The sequence below is a fragment of the Panthera tigris genome, chromosome B1 (assembly GCF_018350195.1).
Source record: "Panthera tigris isolate Pti1 chromosome B1, P.tigris_Pti1_mat1.1, whole genome shotgun sequence".
Lineage (NCBI taxonomy): Eukaryota > Metazoa > Chordata > Mammalia > Carnivora > Felidae > Panthera > Panthera tigris.
Genome location: NC_056663.1, coordinates 131,940,597 through 131,954,300, shown reverse-complemented (window position 1 = coordinate 131,954,300; position 13,704 = coordinate 131,940,597). Strand labels below are relative to the sequence as shown.

General features: G+C 37.5%; 1 protein-coding gene across 1 annotated transcript in view; it reads left to right on the top strand.

Annotated features, from left to right (window-relative positions):
• PKD2 (polycystin 2, transient receptor potential cation channel) overlaps nt 1–13,704 on the top strand; it is a 52,560-nt gene that overhangs the window by 26,708 nt on the left and 12,148 nt on the right. The window contains exons 6-9 of the mRNA XM_042984210.1: nt 2,106–2,334; nt 6,620–6,787; nt 9,702–9,883; nt 11,018–11,138. Of these exons, the coding sequence (XP_042840144.1) occupies nt 2,106–2,334; nt 6,620–6,787; nt 9,702–9,883; nt 11,018–11,138 (700 nt within the window). The remainder of the gene's footprint in view (nt 1–2,105; nt 2,335–6,619; nt 6,788–9,701; nt 9,884–11,017; nt 11,139–13,704) is intronic.

Sequence of the window (13,704 nt, the reverse complement as noted above, 5' to 3'; positions counted from 1 at the left end):
TATGTATATCCTAGTCTTGAGATAGACCAGGAGACCATTGCCTGCGGCTGGCTAAAGGACTACCAAAGATCAGAGCTGACAGCAAGGGAAGGGTGAAAACCAAAGGCTCAGTGGGATAAATATATTTGGGGAAAGGGAACTAGAATCCTAGAATATTATGAGTTGGAAAGAACCTTAAGACTGGTCCAGGTTTATCCCAAAGCTGGAACCTTCTCAGAAAAAAAGCACTGTGTTTTGCTAACATCTCTTCTTACTCATTATAATGATGATCAATGCTATATGCTCTGTTACCACGGCCTCTGCTATCAAACAGTGACTCATTTCCCTGAGCTTCCCACTCTCAAATGATGCCCATGCTATCAGAACACAAGCACAGTAGTCAGAGGGTATGCCTAGGTTTGGTAGGATACCCAGGTACCTGCTAACACTGAGATTCACCAAAGGCACATAAAATTCCTTCTACAGATCCTGTGACATTGCCATCATGGTCACATTGGTTAGCAGTGAGGAAACTAACAAAGACCTACTGGCTTGTCTGGGGCCTCTTGTTCATTCATCCACTTATTCAGCAAACATTTATTGGACACTTAATATGTGTCAGGTACTGTTCTCAGCACTTGGGCCACATCAGTGAACAAAATAAAGATAGCTGCTCTAGCAGAGCTTGTGTTAAACCAGGAGGAGATAGATAATAGACAAGAAACAATAAACAAAAGAAACAAATAGTAGGTTAGAAGGTAATATGTGCTATAAAAAAAGAAAAAAGCAGAACAAGGCAAGGGAGAGTCAGTTCACCCACTTTAATCCTCCTGGTGAATGTGTCAGCAACACCCAGACATCACTGACATGACTTACTTTCACATATATATACCTACCAAATAAGAAGCATAAATTCTCATAATATCCTTATTTTGTGATCATTTTTGAGGCTAAACTCAAATCTGCTTTACAAGGCCAGTTGGATTTTCCCAGACCACTTATTTAACAACTTTCACAGGAAATGATGTCACATTAAGTCAAATAACAGCTATTACTAGAAATGATTGAATAATGATTGCAATTATTATTGAACTTTTCCTAATGATTTCAGGGCAAATAGAAAGAGGAAAAAAACAGTCAACTCAGGCAGTCAACTCTGATTGACATTTAAGGAAATATCTATTTATAGAAGGTCTTGAGTATGTCTTTCACTTCCTTCCCATACTTTAAGAGTGAATATTGTCAAGGCAATTACTTCTTTTCTGTATGTTGCTGCCTACGTTTCTGGAGAAGTTAACAGATGCAGGGCCAGAACAGGACAAAAAGAGATTACTTCACACACACAAGCTACTTTCTGCCTTCCACATTTACACTGAGGCTATAACGAGGCTCGCTGTTTCTGTATTGCTCTCCCAGGTTTTTGTTTATTGCCCCTGGTCTCCAACACATCAAATGAGAAAAAAACAAAAAACAGTGATTGACAGTGAAGAGGAAGGAAAAATTTTCATACTTCTTTGACCAGTTCTAATTTACCATTGTCTCTGCCTGGACCTGATTATTGCTCATGCTTGAGTCTTAGATACTCAGGCTCTGGGTGTGGCTACACATCCTGTAACGGAAGAGAAGGTTACACCTGGTAGTTAACTAAAGGTCTTTTCAGAATCTTAACATTAAGGAGGTAGATATTCTATTTCTAGTTTGATAGGGGAACTGCACCATTAAGTGAATCATTTAACTCTCTCAGTGTGACACCTATAAAATGGGAAGTTGGCAAGAAACATCCTTCTTGTTTGAAAAAAAAAGAACTATAGAGCATTTTGAGCAGTATAAGTAACAGAAAAGTAAAGGGGAAACTGAGGAGGAATAATCTCTTTAGGAGGACTTGGGGAGCCTTGTTCCTTTGGGGGCACAGAATTGTACAAGAACACAGCTATTAGCTGTGATCAAAAATATATTGCCACTAGTTTGAGGTGACTTGTGGTTACAATTTTAGGACCTGTTAGTACAGGGACAGAGTAGATGGATGTCCTTTCCTGGCTGCATCCATGTGTTGTTGTTGTTGTTGTTGTTGTTGTTGTTGTTGTTGTTGTTTTGTTACTGTTTTAACTGTTCTTATTGCAATGCAGGTTATTGGTTGAATTTCCAGCAACAGGCGGTGTGATTCCATCTTGGCAATTTCAGCCTGTAAAGCTGATCCGCTATGTCACGACTTTTGATTTCTTCCTGGCAGCCTGTGAGATTATCTTTTGTTTTTTTATCTTTTACTATGTGGTGGAAGAGATACTGGAAATTCGCATTCACAAGCTACACTATTTCAGAAGTTTCTGGAATTGTCTGGATGTTGTGATTGTTGTGGTAGGTTTGAGAACAATAGAAAATTCCGTACTCTGTTATAAAAACATGTTAGAGTCCTTGATCTATCTCCTCTGTATTGTGGATCCTGATATTCCTGAAGGAGAATCTAAAAGTTCTCTTTCCTATATATCAACTTAAGTGTTACCAATTATTTTCTCATTTTGTATGAGTAACCCTTCTGAATATAGAAGTGGAGAGGTATTTATAATAAGCTATCAATTAGCCACACAAATAACCAGAATAATGTGGCTGGCTCATTTGGAAGAGCATGCGACTCTTCATCTCAGGGTTGTGAGTTCGAGCCCCACTTTAAGAGATGACTTTAAATAAATAAATAAACTTGAAAAAAAATTAAAGTGGTCGCTATGTGCTGATACACACAAGTTCCAAGACATAAAAAAAGAATAACTTAGTAATTCACATTTGGCTTTGGCATGCCATATGAGATGGGACACAGAAAACAATGTTTTGTCTATTCTGGTTTTTGTTAATTATATTTTTCTTCAACTGCTAACAAAAATTAATTTGTATTTTTCTGCACATATGTAAAGTTAGAGCAAGAAGAAGCATCCAGAAAATATTTGGGGTGGTAGAGAAAATTTCCTTGTAGTTTAAAACTTCCTGAAAATAGTCCACAGTGTACAAAATACAGGTGAGGGACCATCAACGTTTTCTGTATCAGGTGCAAGAAACCAGAAGGCAGCTAGGATAGAGTCGAGACTATGACACCTTGTAGATCCCCTGCGTGCCCTTGACTCTATTAGAACTTCTTACACTTGTTCAATATGGTTTCCCTTCCACATCAGCTTAATCACTTCCTTCCAGGGGCTTCCGTAGAGAAATGCATTTTTGCAAACTTTTCTCCCATCAATGAGAATGTGTAATCTTTTGCTGAGTCCTGTTACACATTGAAGCATATAAAGACATGTTTAATTGTTACATGCCTAAAAGTCCGTCCTTTCCACCATCATCCTCCGTCTGATGATAGAGATGCCCCTCTGAAATCTCAGTTAAGTGATGCATTATCCTATCAGGGTGCCCTTTTCTGTTACCTTACTTCTTGGCCACTATTCTCCCCCAGCCCCCAGCAACCAAAAATTCGTTTGGGCTTTGTGAAGCATTTACATCAAGTCATTATCAGATCATCACTAGAATTAGTTGGCAAAATAGGGAAAAATATTTTCTGAAGTATGTTATTAATATGTTTTAAACATAGAAAAAAATCCTCATGTTTGAATAAAAGAATGCTTAAGACATTGAAAAGAACTATATAGATATATACTGCACAAATATTAACACGAGCAATAATAATAATCATCATCACTAACACTTTAGAAGTTATGTGTGTCAGACACAGTTCCCGGTGCTTTTCATATACAGAAGTATGTTTAATCCTCACAATAACCCTCTTAGCCACTCTTCTGTTGCCTCTCAAGTTACATGCATGTGCTCTTCATAAAGGGTTTTTACTTAAAATAAGAATTCCTCCAGAATACTGTGTGGAAGCCATTCAACCTTGATGCACAATGGCTTGTGTCACATCACACAATTCCTGTAGGTAAGCTCTTGATCCCCAGATTCTCAATACATTAATAATAACAGAGTAACAAAGACATTTCACTATTTAAGGAGGGAGGAAAGGCCATGAGACTGGAAGAATTTTTCAAAATATTTCTGTACTACATGATGGAAGAGTGCAGTCTATCTACATTGAAAACTATTCTAGAAAACAATTATTGTTTGGGACTCCAAGGTTGCAAACCCTGCTTTTTTAGTTTATATGGGTATATTTATAGTTTAGGTCATTGAGAATAATGGTAAAAGTGTGATAATATGCTAGTTAGTGGCAGGTTTGTTTGGGTTTTAACCAAATACCTTTAATATCAACAAAAGACTAGTCAGTGGCAATCAACCTTTTTGATTATGTACACCTATAAGTGAAAACTTTGACAACACACCCTAATGTATTCCATATATTTGTAGTGTGTGTGTGTGTGTGTGTATACACTTGTACAAACATTCACAACATAAAATTTGAAAGATTTGGTTAAAAATAAATACAAATAGAATTCTAGCACTTTCTTTTCACTTGGATAGAAGTTTTAATATTTTATTCCCACACCTAAGTGAATCGCCTTGTACCTGCTTTGGAGAAAATAACTGATGATGTCATGGAAATTAAGGATAGTTTCTTTGGCTCAGCAGCCACAAGATTTTGCAAGTATTTCTTTGAAAACTTGCTTCACTGTGCTATTGTTCTTTTTTTTTTTTTTTAACTCTTAGTACTGCCAAGACAATAATTCAGACAGTGTGCTTTTGTAAAGAACAAGGAAGGGCTACTGGAATCCTACTTCTCCTTTGAAACCTTCTCTGACCCTGCAGAAATAAGGGCATGCTTTCTGCTCATCCCCAAAACAAGCCCTGTGCTCCACTGGACCTTCAACCCCATGAAAAAAGCAAAGGTGTTTTCATTTTATCTGGCCCAAATGTGCTAAAGCACACCCGAAACTTGAAAAGTAATTATGTGATAAATATAATTACAACATCTTGGAACCACTCTGAAATCATTTTTTGTGTTTTCCTTTTGTTTCTTCCAACAAAGACTTTGAAATCTATAGACTTAATTTAGTCAACCGTTTGACCTAAACAATAGTCTTTCAAAACTAGTGGAATTACTGAAAAAAGAAGACTGTTAAAAAGTCTAAATTCAAATAATTTTGTTGATTGGTAGGTTTCAAGGGTGATAATTATTAATTTATTCAACAAAGATTTTCTGAGCACCTGCTATGTGTCTGGCATTGTTCTAGGCACTGGGGATATAGGAAAGAACCAAACAGCCCAAACTCCTGCCCTTATGAAGCTTATGTTAAGGAAGGAAAGTTCTTTCGTAGATAAGGATGACAATCCCAGAGAAAACTCAGGACATAACTCAAATGCTTACAAAATCTCTTTTCTCATCTTTTCTCTCATTCTCTATTTTGAAGAAAACATCTCAAGGAAATTTAGTATATTGATATGATATTGATATTGTATAAATGACCAAAGCAACTATACCTAGTGAGAGCTGGGTAAAGGGCTATTGTTATTCAGTCAGTCACCCCTTCCCTCTCAACTAAGTCAACATAGAGAAACATTTTCAGTGTATTCAGAGAGCTCAAAGAAAATAATCCTACCACCAGCACAAAAATACAAGATTTGCTCTAGAAGTCCTTCACAGAAAACAAAAGATGGTAAAGATTGGCATCCAGGCAGTTTTCTGCTATGATAATCACCTGGAGTCATGATCAAGAAGCTATCTCAGGAAGGGCTAATGAAGTGGTCTTTGACCATCATTCATGAGAAGAGAGAAGGAATGGACAGTAAGGGTCTCAGCACCTAGGACAGCACACCTGCTGTGGATTCAGATCCCATTAGGAAGCCCAGGTTGTGATGGTTAACCCCTAGCACTTTCCATACATATACCTTAATCCAGTGATGATGGATGCATGTAGGGACCAATGTTGTAGGCCCAGAACTGAAGTAAATGTGGAAAGTTGCATGGTCGTGGGTTAAGGAACAGAAACAAGAGGGAAACCCTTGGCTCACACATATTCCCACTGCAAGCCTTCTGGAGCCCTCTCTGACCATCATTCCCACCATCCTTTAAGACCAAGCATATTCTTTTTCCTTCGAGCACCCCTTTTAGACTGTCTTGTTTCACCCTTCACCTTATGTTGTACAATGCCAACTCCTTAGTAGGCTTTTGGGTTGCTTATTTTTGTGTGTGTACCTGGTCTTGAACCAGAGTGTAAGTTTCTTAAGAACAGAGTTTGTGCATTTTACTTCTGTTTGTTCCTCTTAGCCCCTGGCACAGTGCTGTATACATAGATGTCCACTATGTATTTGTTAAATAGTAGAAGGAATGGATGGCTGGCAACTGGAAAAAAAAAAAAAAAGCAAGATGGGGCTGAGAAAGCAGAAGGGTGGAAAGTGATTTAAATGAGAGTGGCAGAAAAAACAAGGCATCCTATTTGAATTTGATTTTGTAATACAGCAACATCTCTCGTGTTTGTGCACATGGACACGTGCATTTATTAGATTTCTGTTGCTAGCAAAGGGAATGCAAGCAGCTTATTGTTTTACTTGTATTATGGCTGTGCTCAGCATTTAACATTTGTATGAGTGATTTGGATAAGTAGATTGCTGAGCCCTAGGAGTAATACATGAGTAAGAAAAAATAGTCATTTTAAGGTAAGTTGCATATTTCTAAAACACTGTAATAATATATAAATCTTTTGTTTTCCAGCTGTCAGTGGTAGCTATAGGAATTAACATATATAGAACATCAAATGTGGAGGTGCTACTACAGTTTCTAGAAGATCAAAATACTTTTCCCAACTTTGAACATCTGGCATACTGGCAAATACAGTTCAACAATATAGCTGCTGTCATAGTATTTTTTGTCTGGATTAAGGTAATTTACAAAGTTCATGTTCTGGATTTTCAATAATATTTTTCCCTTTCTTTTTTTATTTAAAATAAATTTTAATGTTTATTTATTTTTGAGTGAGAGGGGGAGGGAGAGTGGGGGCGGGGGTGAGGTAGAGAGAATGGGAGATACAGAATCCGAAGCAGGCTCCAGGCTCCGAGCTGTCAGCACAAAGCCCCACATGGGACTCGAACTCATGATCTGTGAGCTCATGACCTGAGCCAAAGTCAGACGTTTAACCGACTGAGCCATCCAGGTGCCCCTTTCCCTTCTTTTTATTAACATGAGTCACACAAAATGTTGGAGGACTTGAATGTGCTTTTGTGGTTAAATTCAAATGCCAGCCAAAGCTGCTTCATATTTTACAAGTAAGCTAGCAGGATTCATGTGATCTTTCATCTAACTGTGTATGATGCTTCCTACTACCTGCGGTTTTGCAAAACCAGTCCCTGCAGATTTGTTTCACAAATGCAATAAGACACCTTCTCAGTGTCCTTTGGGTCTGTGGCCCTCAGCTACACTAACACAGGGACAGGTTGGGTTTTACCTGATATCGGGTGACCAGGTGAAGGAAAGGGAACTAAGAACAAGTTGGGGAGAATGGAGAGGGACAGAGAGATGCACTGGAAATGATCTGTGGAAGAATTGTCTCTTTCCCAGGTGGAGGCCATATGGCCATATGGCTTTACCTAGAATTGAGGTTGGGACAAATACATACACTTCTGAGTAGTACCTTTATGACTCATCTCCTTTTCCAAAACAGTGTGCATTTCCATGTGTGTGCAAGGTCAGGGCATTTCATACACAAATGAGCCTCAATTCTGGAGATGCAGAAAATTTTAGTAATAATGGGGGTAGCTCCCCAGCTGTCCCTTGTGAAATTCTATCATTCTGCTATCAAGACAATAGCTACTAGCCCCAAGTGGCTATTGAAATTTAAATTTTAATTAATTAAAATTACATACAGTTAAACATTCAGTTCATCAGTCATTCTAGCCACATTTTAAGATCTCAATGTCTGTATATAGCTGATGGCTACTATATAGGGCAATGGAAATAAAGAACATTTCCATCATGTCAGAAAGTTTGATTGAACAGCACTGTTCTAAAAGGTAGTAACCAGCAGTTATTTATTTTCCTGAATTGGTATTCACACCTGAAAGGCCTGAGATTTATCAGAGGATATAGATCTCATCCTCTCTTCCTATTTATTTAGTTACATGCTTGTTCAGGAAAAAGCACCACTAATACACCAAACCTTTATCATAAAATAGTAATAATAATCCAAATCTAATAGGAATTACATAAAGAAATGTGATTACCACAACCCTCAAAAAAATTTTATTGTGGCCAGAAACAATTTCTAAGAGTTCTTTAAGTAAAATTCTAGAGATTCCTTTTCAATGTGTCCCTCAGGTTGAGCATTTTATTTAGTGTTTTGCTTATAAACATTCTCCCAAAACTTTAAGAACCATTAAGTTCTTTAAGGCAGGGATTGCACCTTGACTTCTGATGTGTCCTCCCAGCGTTCTTCCCCCAAGACTTATGCCACAGGTTGTCATGCCCCTGGGCTGTGAGGAACATCCTGAACAGACATCCTTAGTGCCTCGTTTACAGAAATGCTCAATATGATTTGGCAGTCAGATAGCGCTGGGCTAGACGGCTGGCTCTGAGCCCTGGCCGACACCTGGGGGTAGAATACCAATATTTAAATCATTGCAAAGACTTGAGGCAGTGTACGTTGCTCTTTCCACCGTACCTGACACATCATTGCTAAACAATAAATGACAGTTAATAACATGCAATGAATATTTCCTGGAGGGATTTTTTTTTAACAGTTTTCACTTGTTGGTTTTTTTCCCTCTTAATTTATTTTCTTAAAAATATTTATTTATTTATTTATTTATTTATTTATTTAGAGACAGCAAGGAGGGGAGGGGCAGAGAGAGAGGGAAAGAGAGAGAAGCCCAAGTAGGCTGTGTGCTATCAGCACAGAGCCCAATGTGGGGCTCAATCACATGAACCTTGAGATCATGATCTGAGCTGAAATCAAGAGTCAGATGCTCAACTGACTGAGCCATCCAGGTGCCCCTCCCCATTCCTCTTTTATCTCAATCTTTCTTGGGGTAAAAATATCACTAATCATCTTAATTATGATTTAAACCAATTTTTACTGTATTGTAACCATCATGTAAAATGTAAGCAACATCAGGGGATGAGCTTTGTTCTGTGCACTGCTGTTTGCAACTCCAAGAATAGTGCCTGGCACATGGTAGGCATTCAACAAGTACTTTTTGAATGAGAAAATAGAAGTTGCTGGGTTTGGGGACAAAAGCAAGTCATTATTCTCTCTCTTAAAAAAATGTTGGGAAGCTTGGGATTTTTCTCTTCCTCTCTCTCTGCCCATCCCCCCACTCATGCTCGTTCTCTCTTTCTCAAAATAAATAATGAACTTTTTAAAAAAATGTTGTAAAATACACATTAACATAAAATTTATCACTTTAACCATTTTTCAGTGTACAATTCAGTGGCATTAGTTACATTCACCATGTTGTGCAACCATCATATATATTTCCAGAACTTTTTCATCATTCCAGCTGAAACTGTATCTAGTAAAACTAACTCCCAATTCCCGCCTCACCGCAGCTCCTGGTAACCTCTATTCTACTTTCTGTCTCTATGAATTTTCATATTCTAGCTACCCCATGTTACTGGGGTCATACAATATTTGTCTTTTTATGTCTGGCTTATTTCACTTTAGCATAATGTTTTCAAGGTTCATCCATGTTGTGGCATGGATCAAAACTTTATCCCTTTGTAAGGTTGGGTAATATTCCATTATGTGTATATACTATATTTGTCTACCCATTCATCTGTTGATATCTTCCCTCTCTTACAGCTCTTCAAATTCATCAACTTTAACAGGACCATGAGTCAGCTCTCCACAACCATGTCTCGATGTGCCAAAGACCTCTTTGGCTTTGCAATTATGTTCTTCATCATCTTCTTAGCATATGCTCAGTTGGCATACCTTGTCTTTGGCACTCAGGTTGATGACTTCAGTACCTTCCAAGACTGTATGTAAGTATATATGAAATTATAAAAGAAAAATTTAATCAGAGCCGTCCTTGCCTCCTCAAGGATAAAGAAATCTTTATGGTTGCTATTTAACCACCAAGTAGTTTTAAATAGTTATTTAAAAATAAGAATTAATTATCTTTCCCAGAAGCAATTACCCACCAATGTAAAGATGGCAATGTATAATACTGATAAACTTAAGGTAGCAACTCTAAAGTCATAAGAGATAGTAGAACAGCTACAGTAAACCAATATGATTACAAAGACAGGTCTTCTTAGCACCAAATGCCAATGGTAGCTTTTAAGAGACCATTTGCCTAGATTTTCATTCTTATTCAATATTGTTGCCATGTATTTTAAACTTAAGGTTATTTTCTAGAAAAAAAATAGTATTTCTAATATTCTACGAGAAACTCAAACCGATGTAGGAATTTTCTGTCCTTTTCCAAAGTTCTCATATATGATATTAAGACTAAAAAAAAAATAACCAGTATTACATTTCCACGCCATTTGGAAAGAAGTCAGTCAGGAAAGGAGAAGAGGATTATGATAATAGAAGTTAAAAGGGCTTTTTGTGCTGGGGGATACCAAATTATGTTGCTGTTCGATGGAAGTCGGAAAGGGAAATGATTTTACTGATTAAGACCCCAGCATTGGCAACACACGGCCACTCAACAACACCACTTTGAGAGCGTGTGAGGATATTGGATCTTTGAATGCATACAATTTTGGCTATCTTTCAAAGTCTTTTTTTAAAGAGGTTTTAAATTCAGACCCAGGGTGACCATGGTGAAGTTTAGAGTTAACCATCCATGTTTTAGCCAGATTATGGATTAAATTCTTGTAACTGGTTGCTTTATGAGTCATCTAATAATTATTGTGTTTTCTTTTTAACCAAATGGAAATAATGTATTTAGCACAAAAGTATATGATTTTTATTCCAGAAAGCTTCAATTGCTCGAATAGTTAGCATTAGCAAGAATTTTCCAAGGAGACTGACAATTTTCTATTATCTGGCAGCTGTGCACACTGATAAAGAGGTCCAAAAGTGTGAAATCATCTTTAGGAAATGTTACATCAATGCTGAACAGTCTTTGTTTTTGTATTGTAGTGTTTTGTTTTGTTTTGTTTTTATAGCTTCACTCAATTCCGTATCATTTTGGGTGATATCAACTTCGCAGAGATTGAGGAAGCTAATCGAGTTTTGGGACCAATTTATTTCACTACATTTGTGTTCTTTATGTTCTTCATTCTTTTGGTATGTACACTTTTGTTTACAGTGAGGTGATTTAAACTTCATAAATCACCATCTTCCTTTTTCTCTCATGCTCTAGAGTCCTTATTTTTTAAAAGACTCAGGAAAAACTGTAGATGAGAATACATATTTTATTTTACTTCTCATTGATTCAGTTTTAAGTCGCCACCAAATAATCTTTTGCATTGTCTTTCATTTATCCATATATATGTCTATTCAATGTAAAAAAAAATTAGGTCACATGCAAATTGATAAAGTCACCTAAAATAATGCTTTGCCTAAAAAGTAGACTACTTACATATTTACAGCCTTTTTTAACACAGATGTCAGCACTTTCGTGATCACTTGCTAGCATGACTTTTCATTCCTCTTTTCTTTAAAAAAAAAGAAATAGGAACTGACAAAGCAAGCTAGATCCAGGATGTCAAGAGTAATATATGAGTTAATTATTGCTTGTCAAGCTTAAGATACTTTGTCTTGAATTACTTATATTTAACACATCTAGAGACTGCCCACAGAGAGTATTCAAATTTTAAATTTAAAACTAGCTAACAATGGATAGAAATTGCTTTAAAAGTTACTTTCAAAAATAACTTTTCATTCTCTTGATTTGGTACAAATGAACATTTTTAACATTTTGACCCTAAGTTAATTAATATTTTTTAAAAGGCATTTTGTTCTCCATCTTAACATTTACATATTTTACTGAGTAATTATTCATTTAAGTTAGCTTAACCTAGGCAGTGGGTGTTTTTTTTTAAGTTTATTTATTTGGGGTGCCTGGGTGGCTCAGTCGGTTGAGCATCCAACTTTGGCTCAGGTCATGATCTCGCCATCCATGAGTTCGAGCCCTGCATCAGGCTCTGTGCTGACAGCACAGAACCTGAAGCCTGCTTCGGATTCTGTGCCTCCCTCTCTCTCTGCACCTCCCCTGCTTGCACTCCATCTTTCTCTCAAAAATAAATAACCATTGAAAAAAAAATTTTTTTTAAGTTTATTTATTTATTTTGAGAGACAGAGAGAGAAGGAGGGAGAGGCAGAGAGAGGGAGAGACAGAATTCAAAACAGGCTCCAGGCTGTCAGCACAGAGCCCAACGCAGGGCTTTGAACTCAGTAACCAAGAGATCATGACCTGAGCTGAGATCAAGAGTACGGTGCTTAACGGACTGAGCCATCCAGGCACCCCAGCGGTGGGTGTTCTTTATCCAAACCCTAATATTTAAGTCTTTCCTTACATTAATCACCATCATAAGAAAACAACAAAATTGTCTCCATTTTCAATAAATTTTATAAGATCCTTTGTGTAAAGTTCAGTAATTCAGCATAATATTCCCAAAGTTGGTCCAAGCATTTAGTGGTTATTTACAGATTGAGTATTAGATCTACCTTGGTAGGATTGAAAGAGTCAGCAATATCACGCAAGTCCATTTGTATCTTGCACAAATGTGTTATTAGTTTTAAAGTTAAGCCTCTCTAGTTTCTTTTCTCTATCATATGTTAAAGAAAAAAATGGAACAGTAAGCCTTTTTCATCTCTAATATTGGTAGTACTTTGGATTCTGGAGCATCTGAATCCCCGAATCTCTACTAGGAAAACAAAAACCAGGAATTGAGAGCTCTGCAGTGGACCCTTTCGTTAACTGCTGGCCACCTAAGTTTTCTTTGTGTGTCCTTCTGCCAAATGAGGAACATACCTGTGGCAATTTGAAATGGTCAAATGTGGACTTGTTTGAATGTTGTCTTCTGGTAGGCAGTGCCCTGCAATTGTTCAGTCATTTCGTCAAATCAGTCACTAGAACATGAAAAGAAGCGTTTAGCTTCTGTCTTTATACTAAAGTAATTTTTTGTGCTGTTACACAAAAAGGAATTGCTCTCCCTGAACTCCACTCCTCTACCCCTCACTCCCCCAGAGAGAGGTGGGGAGTTACAGTCAATACAGATTTTTCTTTAAAGAAATGACAAGCCGAGTGCAGGGTTGGCCATTTTTCTGTGATGACTGCCGGGTGTTAATTTATTGCCCTGGCTGTAAAAGAAGCTACCGTGGTGAGAGGTGGCCCAAATGAGCCAGGAAGCAAAATCCTGTCATCACCAGGAAAAGACCTCTGATTGCACAATTAAGCAAACCTTCTGAGACAGGGTGGAGAGGAGGGGGGCTTCCTCTCCCCACACTTTCAGTAGTCTTTCTCAGCCACTTTCGGTTTTTTAAAAATCTCTTCAGAGGACCCACCCTTTAACCCTACACCTAAGATATTTGCAGGCATTAGCTAACAGCCATTTGGAAACTTTTAAAAAGAGAACATTAGTTGCCTGGGTTGGGAGGGAGAAGGTGGGAATGTTGCTCCAAATGCAAAGGTCTGTGCTCGGAATTAAACATTAAGCCACGAACTTACATGCATTTTATATTTTATTCTCATTTCTGCTACAGAATCTTAAACAGTGTTCCTCCTTAACTTGCAATGGTTTAGTAGCCCATTACAATAATAGAGCTCCCATTTGTTCATTCATCCATTATTCAATAAATATTTGCCGAGCCACTATTTCCAGGCAAGCTGCTATGTACTGGGGGTACA